This window comes from Haemorhous mexicanus, chromosome 1, assembly GCF_027477595.1.
Source record: "Haemorhous mexicanus isolate bHaeMex1 chromosome 1, bHaeMex1.pri, whole genome shotgun sequence".
In the NCBI taxonomy this organism is placed as follows: domain Eukaryota; kingdom Metazoa; phylum Chordata; class Aves; order Passeriformes; family Fringillidae; genus Haemorhous; species Haemorhous mexicanus.
This window is the reverse complement of record NC_082341.1, coordinates 133148310-133164482: the sequence shown is the minus strand read 5'-3', so window position 1 is coordinate 133164482 and position 16173 is coordinate 133148310. Positions and strand designations below refer to the sequence as shown.

The window sequence follows — 16173 nt, the reverse complement described above, 5'->3', positions numbered from 1 at the left end:
ACTTTTTTTCAGTTCTTATACAGAAAAAGAAACTTCTGCATATTCAGAAAATCAAATTAATTTTAATTCCTGGGGTAGTTACAGGGCTTCAGTTCCAAACTAGAATTTTTAGGTAGTTATTTTGGTTTTTGTGTGTGTTTTTCTTTGTGTGCTTGGGTTTTTCTAATTATGTTTGGTTAATGACAGCAACAGTTCTTGTGTTTCTGACCTGATGTTGTTCCTTCTTCTCATTTGCTTTTTGATAACCTTTGCTTTGTCTCTGCCTTTATGTTTAAGAGACACACAGTAAACAATCAAGAGCATTTGGACAAGAAAAAGCTCCTTCTTGGCCAGAACACACTGCTGTCCTGAGATACCAAACAGCCAAAATTTGATGGGTCCACTGCCACAATCAAGTGGCAAGCTTAGATAGCTGAGAGTAAGTGAAGGATGGGTGCATTGGAGCATAAACTGTGCAATTTCTGGCTTCTTTTAGCAGGATGATCTGCAGCAGGCAATGCCAAGCCAAGGCACACAATGCATTTTCCCTTAGTGCACCCCAGTGCAAGTGTTCTCTTGCCAGAGCTCTCCTGCTTCTGGCAGTTAGTTTCTATCACAAGGAGTCCCTGCAGAGGCAGGAGTTACTTCCCTGAGTATCAAACTGCTGTTTCTGGCAGAGAAAAAGCAGCTGCTAAGCAGACAGACAAAACTTGCTAGACTTTGTTCTGCAAGTTCTCCTCTGAACTGCTAGTTCTCAGATTGCTTCTGTGCACTGTCTTGGTTCTCTCATGCTAGTCCACATGGCAAGAGATCACAGTTCCACACAGTGAAGCGAAGCCCAACATTTTGTTCTTTCTTATATCTCACTGTCCTCGACAGCACACACAGCAGCCAGATTATCTCTGTGCAGGGGGTAGGTGTATGCTCCAAACTCTGTTTAGGACAAGATAATGCTCATCCCCTGCCTCTTCTGATAATGGAGACAATGTATTTCATAATGCAGAAAGATCAAATACACACTGAAATTACTCTGGCTGCTGTCTTATTAGTTCATCTTTGCTGGCTACTAGATATTCTCTGCATAGAAGAACAGTGAACTTATGTAGGTACTAACTTAAAAGCTATAGAAATATTAATCTTTCTCATGTAAATAAATAATTTAAATTGCAATATAACTAAGGAACTTTATTCTGATTGCTTGTGAATCAGCCATACCTCACATCTAGCAAAAGCTAAATGAGGTCACAATTATTCCATTCCAATAGTCAGCAATATGCATTTAGCCATTTTACACTATATTTCAAGGTGGAAAAGCAAATCTTATTTCTCAGTGTGTATAAAAGTGGATTAATTTACAAAGGATTGATTTTCAGTTAGGTCATTCTTAATCTTATGTATATACATACATCTGAACACACAACAGTTGTATTAATTTGAAATTATATTTCCTATTTAGCATGTAAACTAAAATTGTCAACAGTTTTGATGACCATGTCACAGCTATGACACAAACAATTATCTCAATCCAAAGAAGCATGAATGCATAGTTTTAATGTGTGTATTTTTTATAATCACTACTCTTTTGCACAGTTAATACATTTCCTTATGTCACATTCCAAACTTTGGTCTTTTTTTTTTCTTCCTGTTATGCTCTTGATCCTGATTATTCTGTCCACATTCTACTCCATCTTTATTTATCAGCACAGGTTTTGGTGGCATTTGCTGAATCATGCTGATTGAGTCTGAATCTAAAGGTAGCAATGTCTTAGTAACAAGACTCTATATATACTCATGGTATTAAAAGCTATGACGACAATCTCAATCAGCCTAAAAACTAAACCCAACTCCCATGACTGAAATACTGGAAAGCAGAATTCTTCATTGCATTGAAGCATGAGCTGATTTCTCTTGCAGATTTTTTTTTCAGATTCAGAGACTAACTCCAATATATATAAAGTTCTTGTAATTCAGCTATGATAGATGCATCAGATGCAAGAATTCAGAGTAAAGGAATCTATACAAATAACAGGTGAAATTCTGGCCCAGGAAAAAAGTGCAAAGCTTTCACTAAATATATTAAGATGTGATTTCAGAATTTCAGTTCTCCCAAAGCAAAATGAACTCTGATAGGAATATGATTAGTTATTAAATGTGTGAGTCTCTTTCCCTGTGAATATCTATGACCACACAAGAGAACTGTATGTGTAGGGATTTTTTTTGTCTTTTGTTTTATTTGTTTCATCTATCTACTACTAAGCATATGTAGTAGATTATAGACTTCTAGGCATAGATTATAAGACTTTGTAATGAATAATAGATTAATAGATATAGATAGATTAATTTTTATTGATTGGTTCTAAGCAGAACCACAAATCTTTCCTAACCTCTTTACCTTATTCTTTTGTTAATGCCAAAAAAAAAGTGAACAGCAGTTACCTTGATACTTGCTAATACCCTCCTTTATGTGCAGAGTAAGTTTGTCAAGCTATTAGCTGCAGTCTATCAGTTTTCCTTCTCTAGGCATCAAGTGTCACATGGCATCTTTTTCCACTATCCAATGCAATCACATAGCAAACTCAAGCTCTGCATCTGAGTTTTGCACAGGCTAATTCTTCAACAGGGACACCATTCTGTGTATCAAAACAAGAGGGCATCTCTGATAAAGGTGCAGTGCCAGCACTGGCCCAGGCAGTAAGCACACACCCTGCTGCCCAGCTCCTCTGTGACACAGCAGAGCCTACATGTTTCATGGGCCTTTCTGCCCTTCAATCCTCCTGCCTGTGGCTTCTGGGATCCCTTTCAAGAAGCAGGACATGCAGCTGGTGTTTCAGAGCCTACAAAATAAGGTCAGTTGAAATGCTGATGTTGAGTTTGATGTCTGCAGTTACTGAGAATATTCAGTGCATCCTGAATGCACCTTCAGTTCAGGTGCAGCAATTTTCCTCTGCTATTCATCCTCAGCAATAGAGATGAACAAGGCAGACCTCCCCCAAAATAATGAGTGTTTAGTTTTGATATATATTTTATTTATAAAATAATTTTATCTGTCATGTAGGGGTTCTTTGGCATTTACACAGTGCTTTTGACCCACGTTTTTGAGATTTTTTTCTCCACATTTAAAGAAATCAGAAATTTAAAGAAAAATATTGAGAATCTGTTACAATTAATACTACCAGAAAATTAATTTTAAAGGAAGATACAGAATCCTAATTTGAGAAGTGTGACAGCTGACAGACTTGAGAAAATTTTTGTATATGAAGAAAATATATTTTTTTATTTTATATAGTACAATATGCAGATCATAAATATTCCTCTAGTTACACATAGTAAGCACTAAATACAGCAATAGCCTCCCACTTTTAATTCAACACTTTCTGTAGTCAAAAAGAACAAGATTAATACTCATGATTAATATTCTGAATTCTCAACTCTATTGAAAGATGAACCTCGATATACTAAGTAGCTCAATTTCAGGAAGAGTCAGGGGGTAGAAGAGTTTTTGTGTTCTTTCCCTGGGCTACCCCCACAGGGCAAATCACTAGTTTAGCTGAAAGTAGCCACTTCACAAAAGTGCAGCCATAATATTCTGTGTGTGCATATATATATATTTACATGCACATTCTTGTCTCTTGCTGTGTTCTGTTGACTGACTTAATAAAGCATACATTGCTGGAAATAGTGGTTTGGGAAGAGGGTTGGTTTTGTTTTGTTTTTGTTTTTTTTGTTTTGTTTTTTTGTTTGTTTGTTTGGGGTTTTTTTTGCTTTGTGATGAAATTATTTTGAAAGTGGCTTTAAGAAAAAAAAAAAAATCCCAAAAAAGAACTGCTAAATAAATTACAATTACATATGCAAATATGATTACATTTGGCTGCAGGACTGAGTATCGAATTACACTGAAAAAGGATTTTTAAACTTGCAACTATAAGTGTGTCCTCAGGCTGACCCAAGAGTCCTTTCATTTCAGCACAAAGCCATTACTTTGCTGTTAAGTGCCATCCATTACAAACCTAGGATCTCATGCAATTACAATTACACGCTCATTTAGATGTGCAATTGCTAATTTTTACATGTGCAATATTGACACTGTCTTTAATAAATGTTTTCTACTGTCCTGAATCATATCTAGTATAGGGAACAAGAGTGATTGTGTCACTTTCCGCAATCTACAGCCCTTAGGAGCACAATTAGTATGTTAAAAAAAACCAATTTCCCTGATTAGTTCATCAAATAGAAAAACCAGTTGGTTTTGGGGTGTTTTTAATTTTTTTCCTACACATAAGCATTTTGTTCACACAGCTACAAAATCCTTTAATATTTATATTTTGCAACATACAGTAAGTCTCTCTTGGCTAGACCTGTCATCGGCCCTTCAATTTCATTACTGTATATATCAGGTATTTGAGAGGGACACTAGATTATCGTCATTTAAGAACATAAACAATACCAACCAAACGAATTTTCAGTAGTGTAATTGCCAGCACCAGACAAACGGGGAGACAACTGATAAGCTAATGTATTTTCCACTTCCCGCAGTCGGAGGCACGATTCTCTGTAGGCACGGGCGAAGCCGCTGAGCAGAGCAGGTTGCTGGGATCGGGCGATGGCTGCAGCCCAGCGGCCCCGCTGCCATGCGGGCATTGCCAGCTCGCATTGCAGCGTGCGGGGTGATAACTGCTCCTGCTGGCATGGGCAGCGCCTCGCAACACAGCCATTGCCAGCTCGAATATTCCCATCTTCCTGGCACGTCCAGGAGCAACATGCTTTCAAAATACCCAGCACACACCTTTTTTCCCCCCTCTATTTTTGTTCCTGCCCCTTCTCCTTGCCTTATAGCCCAGCAGCAACCCAGTTTACAGCCCCAATGAAAAACACATGGGAGGGTTTTTACTGTTTAGTTCATCCTTAACATATTGAAATATGCAAAACCACGGGAAGAATTCCTATTGCTACATGTGTAGGTGATACCATTTCAATATGTCAAGAAGGGTAACATCGCTCTTGTGTAAGTCTGGTTTGCAGCACCTGACCGTTTCTTTCAAAAAGCACAACAACCCCATGAAAGACCATACCTTTATTTTAGTTGCCCTATTGACTTTCCCATCAGTAACATTTCTGAAGTAACAGCCAGACATTTAATATTTATGGGCACTTACATTTTAATAATTTATAATTAGTTTTTATGTGGTCAAGGGAAGGGTTGATAAGAATAAGAGAGCAACTGTTTTACATGACAATCTTGTGAGAATGGATGGTGGGTCAGAAGAAACAGGACATGTCTGAGTATAAACTAATTCACTTGGGAGAAATTTAAATCAGACCTTAAACAGCAGCAAATGGGTTAGTGAGTATGCAGATTGCTGCACCAGTGTCTGCAAGGAAAAGGCTGATAGCACATCATGCATGAACAGCTCAGGAAAACAACTGGAAGATGATGTGTTAGGAGAGAAGACTGTAGGAGCATGACATCTGTATAGAATAGCCGCTATTTCAGGGACAGTTTAATCTCTGAATACCAAAGTTAATAAAATTCAGAGACTGCAGCAGAGCAGAGCCAATATGCTTGATGGAAACAATATAATAGTCTTTGTACACTTGACAGGACTATAAACCTAAATATTGGATATTAATAATTAATTACTTGTTATTTATGTTATTATGTACTTGGTGCTACCTTCTATTCTGAACTTCTGGAGTTCTTAGTAGGTGATATGAAATACATATGTTAAATAAAATCAGCAAAAACTTAAGGACTTTTAACTAATATTGGAAAGCTAAGTAAGGTGAAGTCCAGCAGACTAACATAATGGAACTTTAGTGTGCTTCTCTGAGAGTTAGTGGGGTATGTTCATTGCTACTGTTGATGACATGTTGTGAGCACAAAATGAGAAAACCTCTGAATTTCCAAACCATACAGGATGCCACCACTTCTCTGAGAAACGAGAGGCCGTTCTCTCGTCCCTCCGGCCCCATGCCATGAGGGCAGCTTTCCAAGGCCTGCGAATTGCCCTTTTCTTTCTCGATGAGGTTAGCTGGAGAGGCCTTAGAGTTGGGTTGAAAAGTCACTTATTTCTCCCAATTTCCACTCTAAGGCCCTGACGGGACATGACTCGGTTTATGGGACAGAGGAGGAGACACCTTTATCCATCTCCAGTCCCTCTCAGGTCTAACCCCAGAGGGAGCTGGGCAGCAGCACCTCAGCTCGCCTCTCCTGCTCCTTGGCAGGGCCTCGTAGGACAGCTCTCAGGTGTGCCCCGCTGCCCTGAATCCCAGGGGTGTGCGGAAGGCGGCGGAAAGCAGCGGGAAGCGGCGCCGCAGCCCCCCGGAGCCCCGGCCGTGCCCGGCCCGCGGCGCGACGTTGAACGGCCCCGCCCGGCACGCGGCCGCGGCCGAGCCGCCGCGCGAAGGCCGCCCCGCCCGGCCGCGCTGAGGGACGGACCGGGCTCAGCGGGACCACGGCCAGCGGCATCGCGGGGCAGGGGCGCTGCCGGCGGCTGGAGGTGGGTTGGGTATCCCCCGGCCCACGGGAGGGCACGGGGGCTGGGCAGGGGGCGAGGGGCCGGGCGGCGGAGGGAGGTTTTGTTTCTTTGTGGGGCTCCCGGTGCGGTGCCATTTCGGGCGAGGGGGGACGGTCAGTTTCTGGTTACTCGTGGGGATTTTTCACGAAAATAGCGTCAAATCCCCTTCACGCATTCAGGAAACAGCCTTCTGAACACTTGAGATGGGCTTGTGGAAGATGGCTGTTGTCAATGTCCAGCTTATTAGGATACTAAAAAAAAAAAATCCTGGGCTCTACAGAACTGCTTCTAGGCCTGTTTGCTGGTGCCACAAGGCTTCCCTTCTGCTGGGCAGGTCTCCCATGGGAATGACCCCCGAGAAGCAGTGTGGCCTTGGAAGGTTGGAAGGGGCAGTGCTTGGGATGCCACCCCTACTGCAGTAGTCTCTCATGGAGAGACTCTCATGAGTTTATTTCTCAGCTATTTAAATGACTCCTTCTCCACTTTCCTTGACACTGGTCAGAAAAAGCACTCTATTAATTGAGGAGGTTGGGCTAGGTAACTTGTTGAGATCTTCTCTAGAGTCTTCCTGGGGGAGGGTGAGGGAAGAGCAGCAAAATGTGTTTTGCTGTCACCACAAAACTTGTTTTTATTGTCAGAACACTATAAAAAATAGAGGTGTGCTGCATTCTAGAAGCTAGGCAGCCTCTTAAACAGGTTTTCCTGTTATTAAAAAGCGTGCATATAATTTGTCGTCAGGGCATGAAGGAAAACTTGCCTGTTTGTTGGGGTTTTTTTCACTCTTCTGATGCAAATGTGTATTATTATAGCGTTGTTTTATGTGGAAATGCACTATCAAGGATAAATGTGATTTTTACAAGCATTCATAATTTGGGTAAAATGAAATATGTCATCCATAGGTGTAGTCTTAGTTAATCCAGCTGCAGCAATTTTCATTGATGCTTTTGACTACATCTTTGAAGTCTTCCTTTTTTAAGATGAGCGGGTAGGAAAATCAGAGAATCAAACCAGATTTTTTCCCTAGCTTTAGTTTAGTTGTTCTAATTCAGACAGTAACCATGAAACAGTTGGTTTCTAATGGGCTCCAACTTCATATGTTGGAAAATTGTTATTTGATTATGTTAGAAGGTTCAAAAAATTATAATGTAGTAAATTCTCAGATGGCTTGTAGTTTTCTTCCTATAACACAAAGACCAATAGCCTAGCTTCTCTTTTCCTGTTTTGTACTGAAAATGGACACTGTAGTTGTACCCTTGCAGTTGTGATTATTTCTTGAATTTTTTTGTTATAACAGTTATTCCCTTGTCTTGTAAACTTTCTTGGAGAGAAAAAAATCAGTATCATTTATATTGTGGCAGTTGGTCTTTCTGGTATTATTTTTCTCTAAAAAAAGCTGAAATTCCTTCAAATCATAAAATTTCCCAGTTGACAAAAGTAATGGGAATGAGAGGGAGATCCAGTAAGATACAGATACTACAAATGAACATTTTGATTGCTTACTTAAAGTGTGAGATTTTTCAGCCCAGCACCACCTTAGCAGTTTTTGATGCTTCTATAGTAGCTAAACTGAGTGGGAAGATACAAAACCATATTAATTTAACTAAAGTAGCTATTAAAAACCAGTCCTGTAAGTTTATATAGTTATGTAAGGAACTCCTGTGCTGACAACAGATTGATAAGGGGAATGCTGATGTTAATTAATTAAAAACCCATTGAATTAAAATGTTAGTAACTCCCTTATTTCCATCATGTCCCCATCTCCTTTCTCCAAATGTGTACATAGACATACAGGGAAAGAATCTTAAGAAGCAGCCAGGGTAGCTCAGTTAGGAGGAAAAATGAGAGAAGTGTCTGATTCTGTCTTCATGCAGATTTTATGCAGCATGTTCAATCATCTAAAAAAATGGATGCATCAGACCTTTCTGCTTTTTCCTGCCCAGATATAGTATTGCCTTGTCAAATGCAACTAACATGGAGTAGGTAGATTGCTGTTCTTGTTTAACACCATATGTGAAACTGCATGCTAATGATTTCAGCTGCTTTTTTGAAGTGCGATGTTTCAAAATGTTACAGAAGCAAAAAAGTTTATTGGTAAATCCCTTCAGCCAGCACGACCTGTGCATCAACTGTCTTCTAAACAAGGTGAGTAGCATGGCTAAGGTGCAGTTCACTTTACCAAAGTTTGGGTTCTGTTTTGGGAAGTAGCAAGGATGTGTAAGGTGTCTTGTTTTGTTTTGTTTTTAAATTACTGTGTTGAACTACAGTGAGTAAATACCTTGCTGTGTGTTGATCTTAGCACATAATTTCTGTGATAAAATCTGAATTTAAACTGTATTAGATTTATGCAGAGCTCTTTGGTACTCCTCTTCTAGCTTGGCATCTCTGTTAAATTTGGATTTCTTGGGGTGACTGATCCTGCTATTGAAAACATAAAATACACATAATTTAACAGATTATTTAGTTTTTATTGCAAGTACTGATGCCTCAGGTACAGTACACTGCACTGCATTGTTCTTACCTAGCTTTTACACAAATTCAAAACAAAAAGCCCAAAAAACTTCAAGAAAAACAGTCATGCAGTATTTATGTCAGGTGTGAATATTTTGGTTTAAATTTTAGATTTCTATAGATTAAAGCCTAGCTATTGCAGTACTACAGTTGTTATTGTTAAGTTAGAAATTTTTGGTGGCCAGAAAGTCATCACCTGTGCTGATGTGGACTGAAGCTAAGTGACATCATAAATTCTTACTTTGTATGAAATTTATGGAAGAAATGGAAAAGGGCTTCTGTGGTGATGTGGAGCTTCTAAATTGTGAATAAATGCCTGTATAGTACTGTATAAGCAGTAAGGAATGTTCTTGGGGCAAGTATCACAAAATAATATTGTGGTGTCTGTTGAAATTATTTTTTCTTAATGTTTTATGCTCACCAGCATCACCCATTGCATTAAACATTCGGACTGAATTACCCAGCAGCACTGAAGTATGTTTGCAGAGTAAGGTTAACTGGGTGAGTATTGAGGAAATATATAATTATTTTTAAATTGGAAGTCAGCTGATCTGTTATGTAACCAAATGAAAACTATTTCCAGCTTGGAGTGTCCTCGACTCTGAATGTTTTCAACCAGCAGTGTCAGAACTGTTGAAAAGAATTATGAGTTTCAGGAATGCCTTTCCCTGGTATTTGCATGCACTAATAGCTGAAAAATGCAGCTTAGGAATTTAAGATTCTTACAAAAATCTGTGTGGCATTTCTTTAGTCTTCATTGAATTTGAGTCAGCTCTTTTAAACTTAGAGTACATGTATTCTGTCTTCACTTAATATGTGTAAATAATAAAGTTAGAATTTTTTTTATTGTTAGCACATGCACAAATTCATTTGAGACAGCAAACATCATAAAACTTTATGCTTTATTGCCAAAAGTGCTTGACTTTGGACATGGTACAAATATGTTTTTCAGACTTGAAATTGGTTGTAGCTGTTTGCTGGAAAATGAAGTTTGAAGTCTTCCAAATGGAATGCTTCATGTTTCATAGCCTGAATTTAACTGTCTCTTGATTCTGATTTGAACTTTTTTTCAGAGTGTTGATAGATGGTGATTTTTGTTAGAACAAATACCTGTTCCTTAATTTTTACTTTATTTTTTTTATTATTTTAGAAGAGTTTTAGTAATCCAATAGGCCTTCTTTATTGTATTAGTCTTCTGCAAGCTGCCTTTGGCTTTAAAAAATTAAAAAAAAAAGTCAAGGTCTTGGGAGCCTATCTTTGATCCAGCATAGGGAAATTAACACTTAAGAGTTGTCTCTTGAGCAGTAATTATAGAAGAGAACAAACTACTCCCTTTTAAATAAGCCTCTGGTCATCAGTGCTGTAATATTCAGTTTCATCAGTATTTAGCTACATGTAGCTGCACTTTGCCTTTGCTTGATATAGGTATAGCTGTATTTTTTATAATTTTTTTAACTTTTTCTTTAATGTAGCATATGGAAAAGACTTTTCAATAATACTTTTAACCATCACCTTTTTGCTAAATGAAAGAATCCAAGTCCATCCTTTGGTCTTAAGGAAAGCCCTTCCTGCTTTTATTATTCCCAAATGTAGCAGCTTGTGGCTGCGTTCTCAGTGGGATAATAGAGAAGGAATGGATAACTGTGTTCTTTTTAAAGACTAGCAATAGCACTGTAAAATTCTGTGTAAAAAATATCTGTCTCTCAAATATGTTCATCTGTATTGTCTTATTCCTTTATTGTATGTAATCAAGAGTAACATTCTACAGGTTCAAATTAAACTGTCCTACAGCTGTTACTTTAAACTAAGAAATATGTATCCTTGTTTTAATATGCTTAAGGAAAATAAGCTTCATAACTTTCTTTCCTATCTTAGTCATCTGAAATGACTGAAGTGAAGATCTTGACTCAAACTATGATGCTCTGTCAACCAAAACAACATGAATCAGGAGAAAAAAAAGGTAAAATACTGCATATGGAGCTGTGTCAGGATTGTATTTTCTGGATGGTGGACAGCTGAACTTTGAAGTGATGTGGGCTGCACTTCTTTTTGATCAGCCAGTGCATTGTTTGGAGAGCAGTATGAAACTTTTCTGCTTTTCATATAACACTCCAGAGAAGGTGTAAAAGTTCACCATAACTGAGGTAGAAAACTTCCACTCCTGCCAGTGGAAGCTCTACAGCTGCTTGCATAGAGGGATATAACTCTTAATAAAACCCAAACAAACCCAACAAAACAAACAAAAAACCACAGCCAACCCCTTAAAAACACAGACCCCAAACATAAAAAAAAAAATTCTTCATACTAAATCCTGGCTTTGTATAGATTTCTTGTGTGTAGAAGTACAGATTTGAGTTGCATCCTTTAGCCTGTTGCAGGGCTCAGATGTGGCATACAGACTGTTGAATGTAATCAAGTTAAGAACTCAGCATTTTGGCTTCCTATCCTGTTTCTAAAATAATAACATTTGGGTGGTTAGATATGAATTAATTTTTTTAATGATTAATTCTAGACTATTTGTTTCTGTGTCAGTACTGTCCTTAAGGTTTGCTTCTTATGCTTTTCTCTCTGTACTGCCTTCCACTGTACTCATAGAGAAATGGTAGTTTACCCATTTTTGCTCTTTTTTTTTTATTAAGGGATAATCTCAGATTTCAAATGCATTCTCACAGTACTTCCCTGCCCTGCTTCCTACCTAATTCTTCATTCTTAAACACGTCACAGAAACTGCATCAGTGACTAAGGTTAGGTCACCAGTTTATTGAGACAATTTGATTTGTCTGTGTCTGCCTGTAATCAGGCATCCATCTGTAATTTCCAATCCTTAAGTAATCACTGAAGATGTAGTTTGTTCTTTTGCTATTTGTACTCAAAATCTGAAAGAATTCTATTAGGTTTTAATGAGGCTTTTGTATGTTTGTCAATCTGAGGTTACCATCTCTCAGGTTCTTGAGCATTAGTTTGGTTCTGTTGTGTGTTACTTGAAAGTGACCTGAAAGTAAGTCTTCCATGTATCTTCTTTAAAGCTCAGGTTCATTTCTTCTATTTTTGATCTTGATAAATAGAAGAGAGCTCTGTTTTTTTGATCTAGTTAGATGACAGACTTGTCAAGTTCTGTCTGTTTAGTGGTTTCTTTCTGACCCTTTGTCATCGATTCTGCATGTGATGGGTAGAGATTGTTTTGTTCTACAAGATCTTAAACAGCTTCTCATCAGATCCTGGTTTCTTGTATAATCCAACACTTTGGATCGTTTTTGGTGATTAATTGCTCTGTGACACCTCCCTGAGTCCACTCCACAATTCTCCACACTGTCAGACTTTTTCTCACACTTGTTTTCAAAGGGCTTTTGTTTGTTTGCTGATAGTTGTAATCTTTTCCTTCCGAGTTATGCAACTTTAGAGGTCCTGCTATTCAGCTACTGCTTACAAATAAGTCTTTTGTTTTCTTCTTATTTTTTCTTGCCCAGTGAAATTTCTTCTAGAACTCTGTTGATGTTCAGCTGTACTTTAGGTTCCAGATAATAATTTCCATTTGGTATCTCTTCAGCGGTACTGTGCTTTCAGTTATCTGTCTCAGCAGTTCTTAAGTGCAGCATGGGGTTTCCATGGGCCCACTTCTTGATCTTTTCCATGTCTCTCTGGATGGTATATCCTGTCCCTCAGGTGTGTCAACTGCACCACTCAGCTTGGTGTTACCTGCAAATTTGCTGAGGGTGCCATTGATCTCACTGTCTGCTATTGATGAAGATACTCAATAGTATTGGTCCAAGTATGAATCCCTGAGGGCTTCCATTCATCACTCACTGATCTACATCCAGACATGACCACTACTCTGGATCATAGGATGGTTTCGGTTGTAGGGGACTAAAAAGTCATCAAGTTCTATTCCCTGCTATGATTGGGGGCACCTGCCAGGAGACCATGTTACTCAAAGCCGCATTCACCATGATGAGGAACACTCCCAGGGATGAGGTATTCATAACTTCTCTGTGCAGCCTTTTCCAGTGCCTCACCATCCTCACAGTAAAGAATTTTGTTCTCCTATCTAACCTAAACCTGCTGTCCTTCAGCTTAAGGCCATTCCCCCTTTCCCTATCACTACATGCCCCTGAAAAGTCCCTCTGTAGCCTTCTTGTAGGCCCCCATTAGGTACTGGAAGGCTGCCCCAAAGTATCCCAAGAGACTTCTCTTCTCCAGGCTCTTCTCCAACTATCTAAGCCTGTCTTCATAGGAGAGGTGTTCCAACCCTGTGATTAGCCTAGGGACTCTGCTCTGCACTTGTTCCAACATGAGATCAGATGCAACTGTCCAGCCAGTTCCTCATACATTGAACAGTCCCCCAATATAATCCACATCTCTCCAATTTAGAGAGAAGGATGTTTTGGGAGATGTGTTAAAGGCCTTAGAGAAGTCATCGTCTTCATAGGTTTTTAATCAAAGGGAGGTAAAAACAAGACATAAGTTTTCAAGTATGCTCATATTCTTTAAACTTTTTTTTTTTTTTCCAAAGTCACATGCCCTCCCTTAGGTTCACCAGTTACTGCATCATTTGTGTTCAGAGACAAGAAAAAATTTGTGTCATTGTTGATAGCAGCTTCTCTTTTCAACATCCTATAGTCTGAGAAGCAAAAACTGTTGTCTGTCAGGTGCCAGTGTAACAATCTTGCAGGAAGCCCATAATTTCTAAAGCAAATGCTTCTTTCTCATCAAGGACCAGGGATAAGGTTTGTTCCTTATTTGCCTAATTCCTTTTCTCTTGTTTCTGCTCTTGTTTGAGAATATCAGCTTAAATACAGACATTGCTAGATATACTGTATCCAGAGCTATGCCATAGCAGACATAGTGCTATAAACTGAAATGAGAAGCCTACATGTTCTGAGCAAAGGCTCTGACACTTGTTGATCCAACATAATCCCTCAAAAGTATTTCACTGCTATTAATCTGTTTGCCATTTTATGTGCAACAGATCTTGTCGTTACTTTTAGGTGTCGAAAGACATATAACCTATTAGTTCCAAGAAAAGAGACATCCCATTTTTTTTATTTGTCCCTTAGAAATAGGTGCCACTTTGGAGTGAGTTATAAACAGATTTTCTTGTGGGTTTCAAGACCAGTTTGTGCTGTTTCTGCTAATTAGAGCAAGATACAGGGAGTCTGTCTGTTGTAAGGTTGGATTCACCTTCTTTCTTCTTTTGTGTTGATTTATTGTGTCAGTTTGATACAGTTAAAGTGAAATGCTCTGTAATTAACTTCAGAATTTCCTGATGCAAGATATGACCTAAATTACTTCTGTTTTTAAAACTGATTTTTATATTCCACGTGCAACATTTCTACTATTCTGTAAGTTACCAAATAATTTTTCTGAATTTCCAATCTTAATTCCTTAAACAAGAATGTTGAACTTAGTGATTTTGTATATTCACAGAAAGGATCCAATACAGCAGAGATTTCCTTCTGAAGCTTTCAAATGTTTCTCTCTCTCAGAAGAAACCAGAGTTTCTTCCTGATCACCCAATTGTACTCGAAAAGCCAGTAAGTGTGTTCTTTTGTGGTAAGTGAAGTTTTGAAATCATTCATGGAAGTTTTGAGAAACCATTTGACAGGAAGCATTTTCCTTCAAAAATGGCCTGTCATATTGGTAAAACCTTCAAAGGACAGATTGAGCAATTCAACACAATTTTTCTATGTAACTATTTCAGTTGATACTTGACATCTTACCCTGGGTATTACCATATAAAGGGAAAGGGTTTTTTATTTGTTTTCAGGAAAAAGATCAGATATGTTTCCATGTTTTCAAAATAGAGGAGAACAATCTTGATAAATTTACAGCTTGGTAAAAATCTTAATCCACTGTTTGATTTGTTTATGCATCAGTGTCCACCACAAAACCATTGATGAGCTCAATGCAGTTTATATTATCATTATCTTTGGTCTTTGGTTTTGGGGAGAAATTAGTAGAAATGAATGTGAAGGATATCCATGTGTGCTGTCTTAATGTTTGTGATGAAATAATCCTCAAAAATTTCATATGCTAGGAGAAGACATCTACCAGATCACATTCTGGACCCCGGTTGTGGGAAAATCTTCTGTGTAAACATCATATCAAATTAGGCTACATACTAGGTTACTTTTGAGACCATTGGGATGTAGTTCTGCTAGAAATAGGATTCCTATTATGGAAAAGTATGTCCACATGGTTACTTTGTTGGCCACATTTGGAGGCATTTTTAAGCTGTAAAAATTTCTGTCCTTTGGAAAAACAAAAATTAACTAATATGTGACCATAATCACCTTTCCCTGATCTTACTTTTTATATCGTTCTATTTACCCTCAAGATGAAAGCTTTGTTTGTTTGAAAACCTGCTTTCAGATTTGGAAGTCTCAGCTCTTTTGTTTCCTAACTTTCCCCCCTCTCCCACCACCTGGGTTTCAAAGAGTGGCAAATTTTGATAATCTGTACCCTTTCAGATGTTTACATTCCTAGGAAAAAGGGGGGTCCCTACACAGAAATCAGTGATACCACCTAGTTCAGCCAAAATTCCACCCTATTGATTGATCATGTTATCTGTTTTTCTGCACAGAAACCAGAGGGATTGACGAGATGCATGTGTAAATCAAATGAATGATGCTTAAAAGTAGCAGAAGGTGGCCTGCAAATAAATTTCTAATGACAAGCAGACAATCCTACAGTGTCAGTGAGCTTGTATTTTGGAGCAGGTGCTTTTCAACAGTTAGCTGCTGAACTGAGTATTCAGACAGTTCATGCCTATCTAAGACTTCTCTAGTTCTGAATTTTTGAAGCCATTGGTGAAGTATGTGCCCATTAATGAGTAAAAGTTGTATTGTCAGATGAAGAAAACTTCCTAGAATGACTTGTAGAAGGGAGATGAAGTTGTTACAGTTGGTGGACTGTGGACTGCATTTGTCCCAAAGGACACTGGGTTTTTTTTTCAGATGTGGGGATCAGGGCTGCCAATACATAGCTCAACATTTGAACAGATGTTACTACTGTGTTGACACACAATAGAAAAAATTTAGATTAAGTTGCTATGATTAATGAAAATAGAACTGTTTGCTATAATAAAAAAATTCCAAATTGTGAAATGTATGTGGAGTAGAAAAAAATTACAAGCAGACTGAAATGAAAACTTTTAAGTAATCTGTTATAATAG

The 16173-nt window shown here is 38.3% G+C and overlaps 1 protein-coding gene across 1 annotated transcript; it reads left to right on the top strand.

The window, feature by feature from the left end:
* Positions 1-8140: 8140 nt before the first annotated feature.
* C1H8orf88 (chromosome 1 C8orf88 homolog) lies at positions 8141-14599 on the top strand. The gene is made up of 4 exons (XM_059856933.1): positions 8141-8636; positions 9427-9503; positions 10878-10962; positions 14427-14599. Exons 1-4 carry the CDS (start codon positions 8549-8551, stop codon positions 14558-14560), a joined length of 384 nt encoding a protein of 127 aa, XP_059712916.1. The 5' UTR covers positions 8141-8548; the 3' UTR covers positions 14561-14599.
* The last annotated feature ends 1574 nt before the right edge of the window (positions 14600-16173 follow it).

Excerpts from the sequence above, each read along its gene's own strand:
- C1H8orf88 (XM_059856933.1), top strand. The coding sequence starts at position 8,549 with ATGTTTCAAAATGTTACAGAAGCAAAAAAGTTTATTGGTAAATCCCTT. Across the intron at positions 8,637-9,426 it reads TCAACTGTCTTCTAAACAAG|CATCACCCATTGCATTAAAC; the intron begins GTGAGTAGCATG and ends TATGCTCACCAG. Across the intron at positions 10,963-14,426 it reads TGAATCAGGAGAAAAAAAAG|AAAGGATCCAATACAGCAGA; the intron begins GTAAAATACTGC and ends GTATATTCACAG.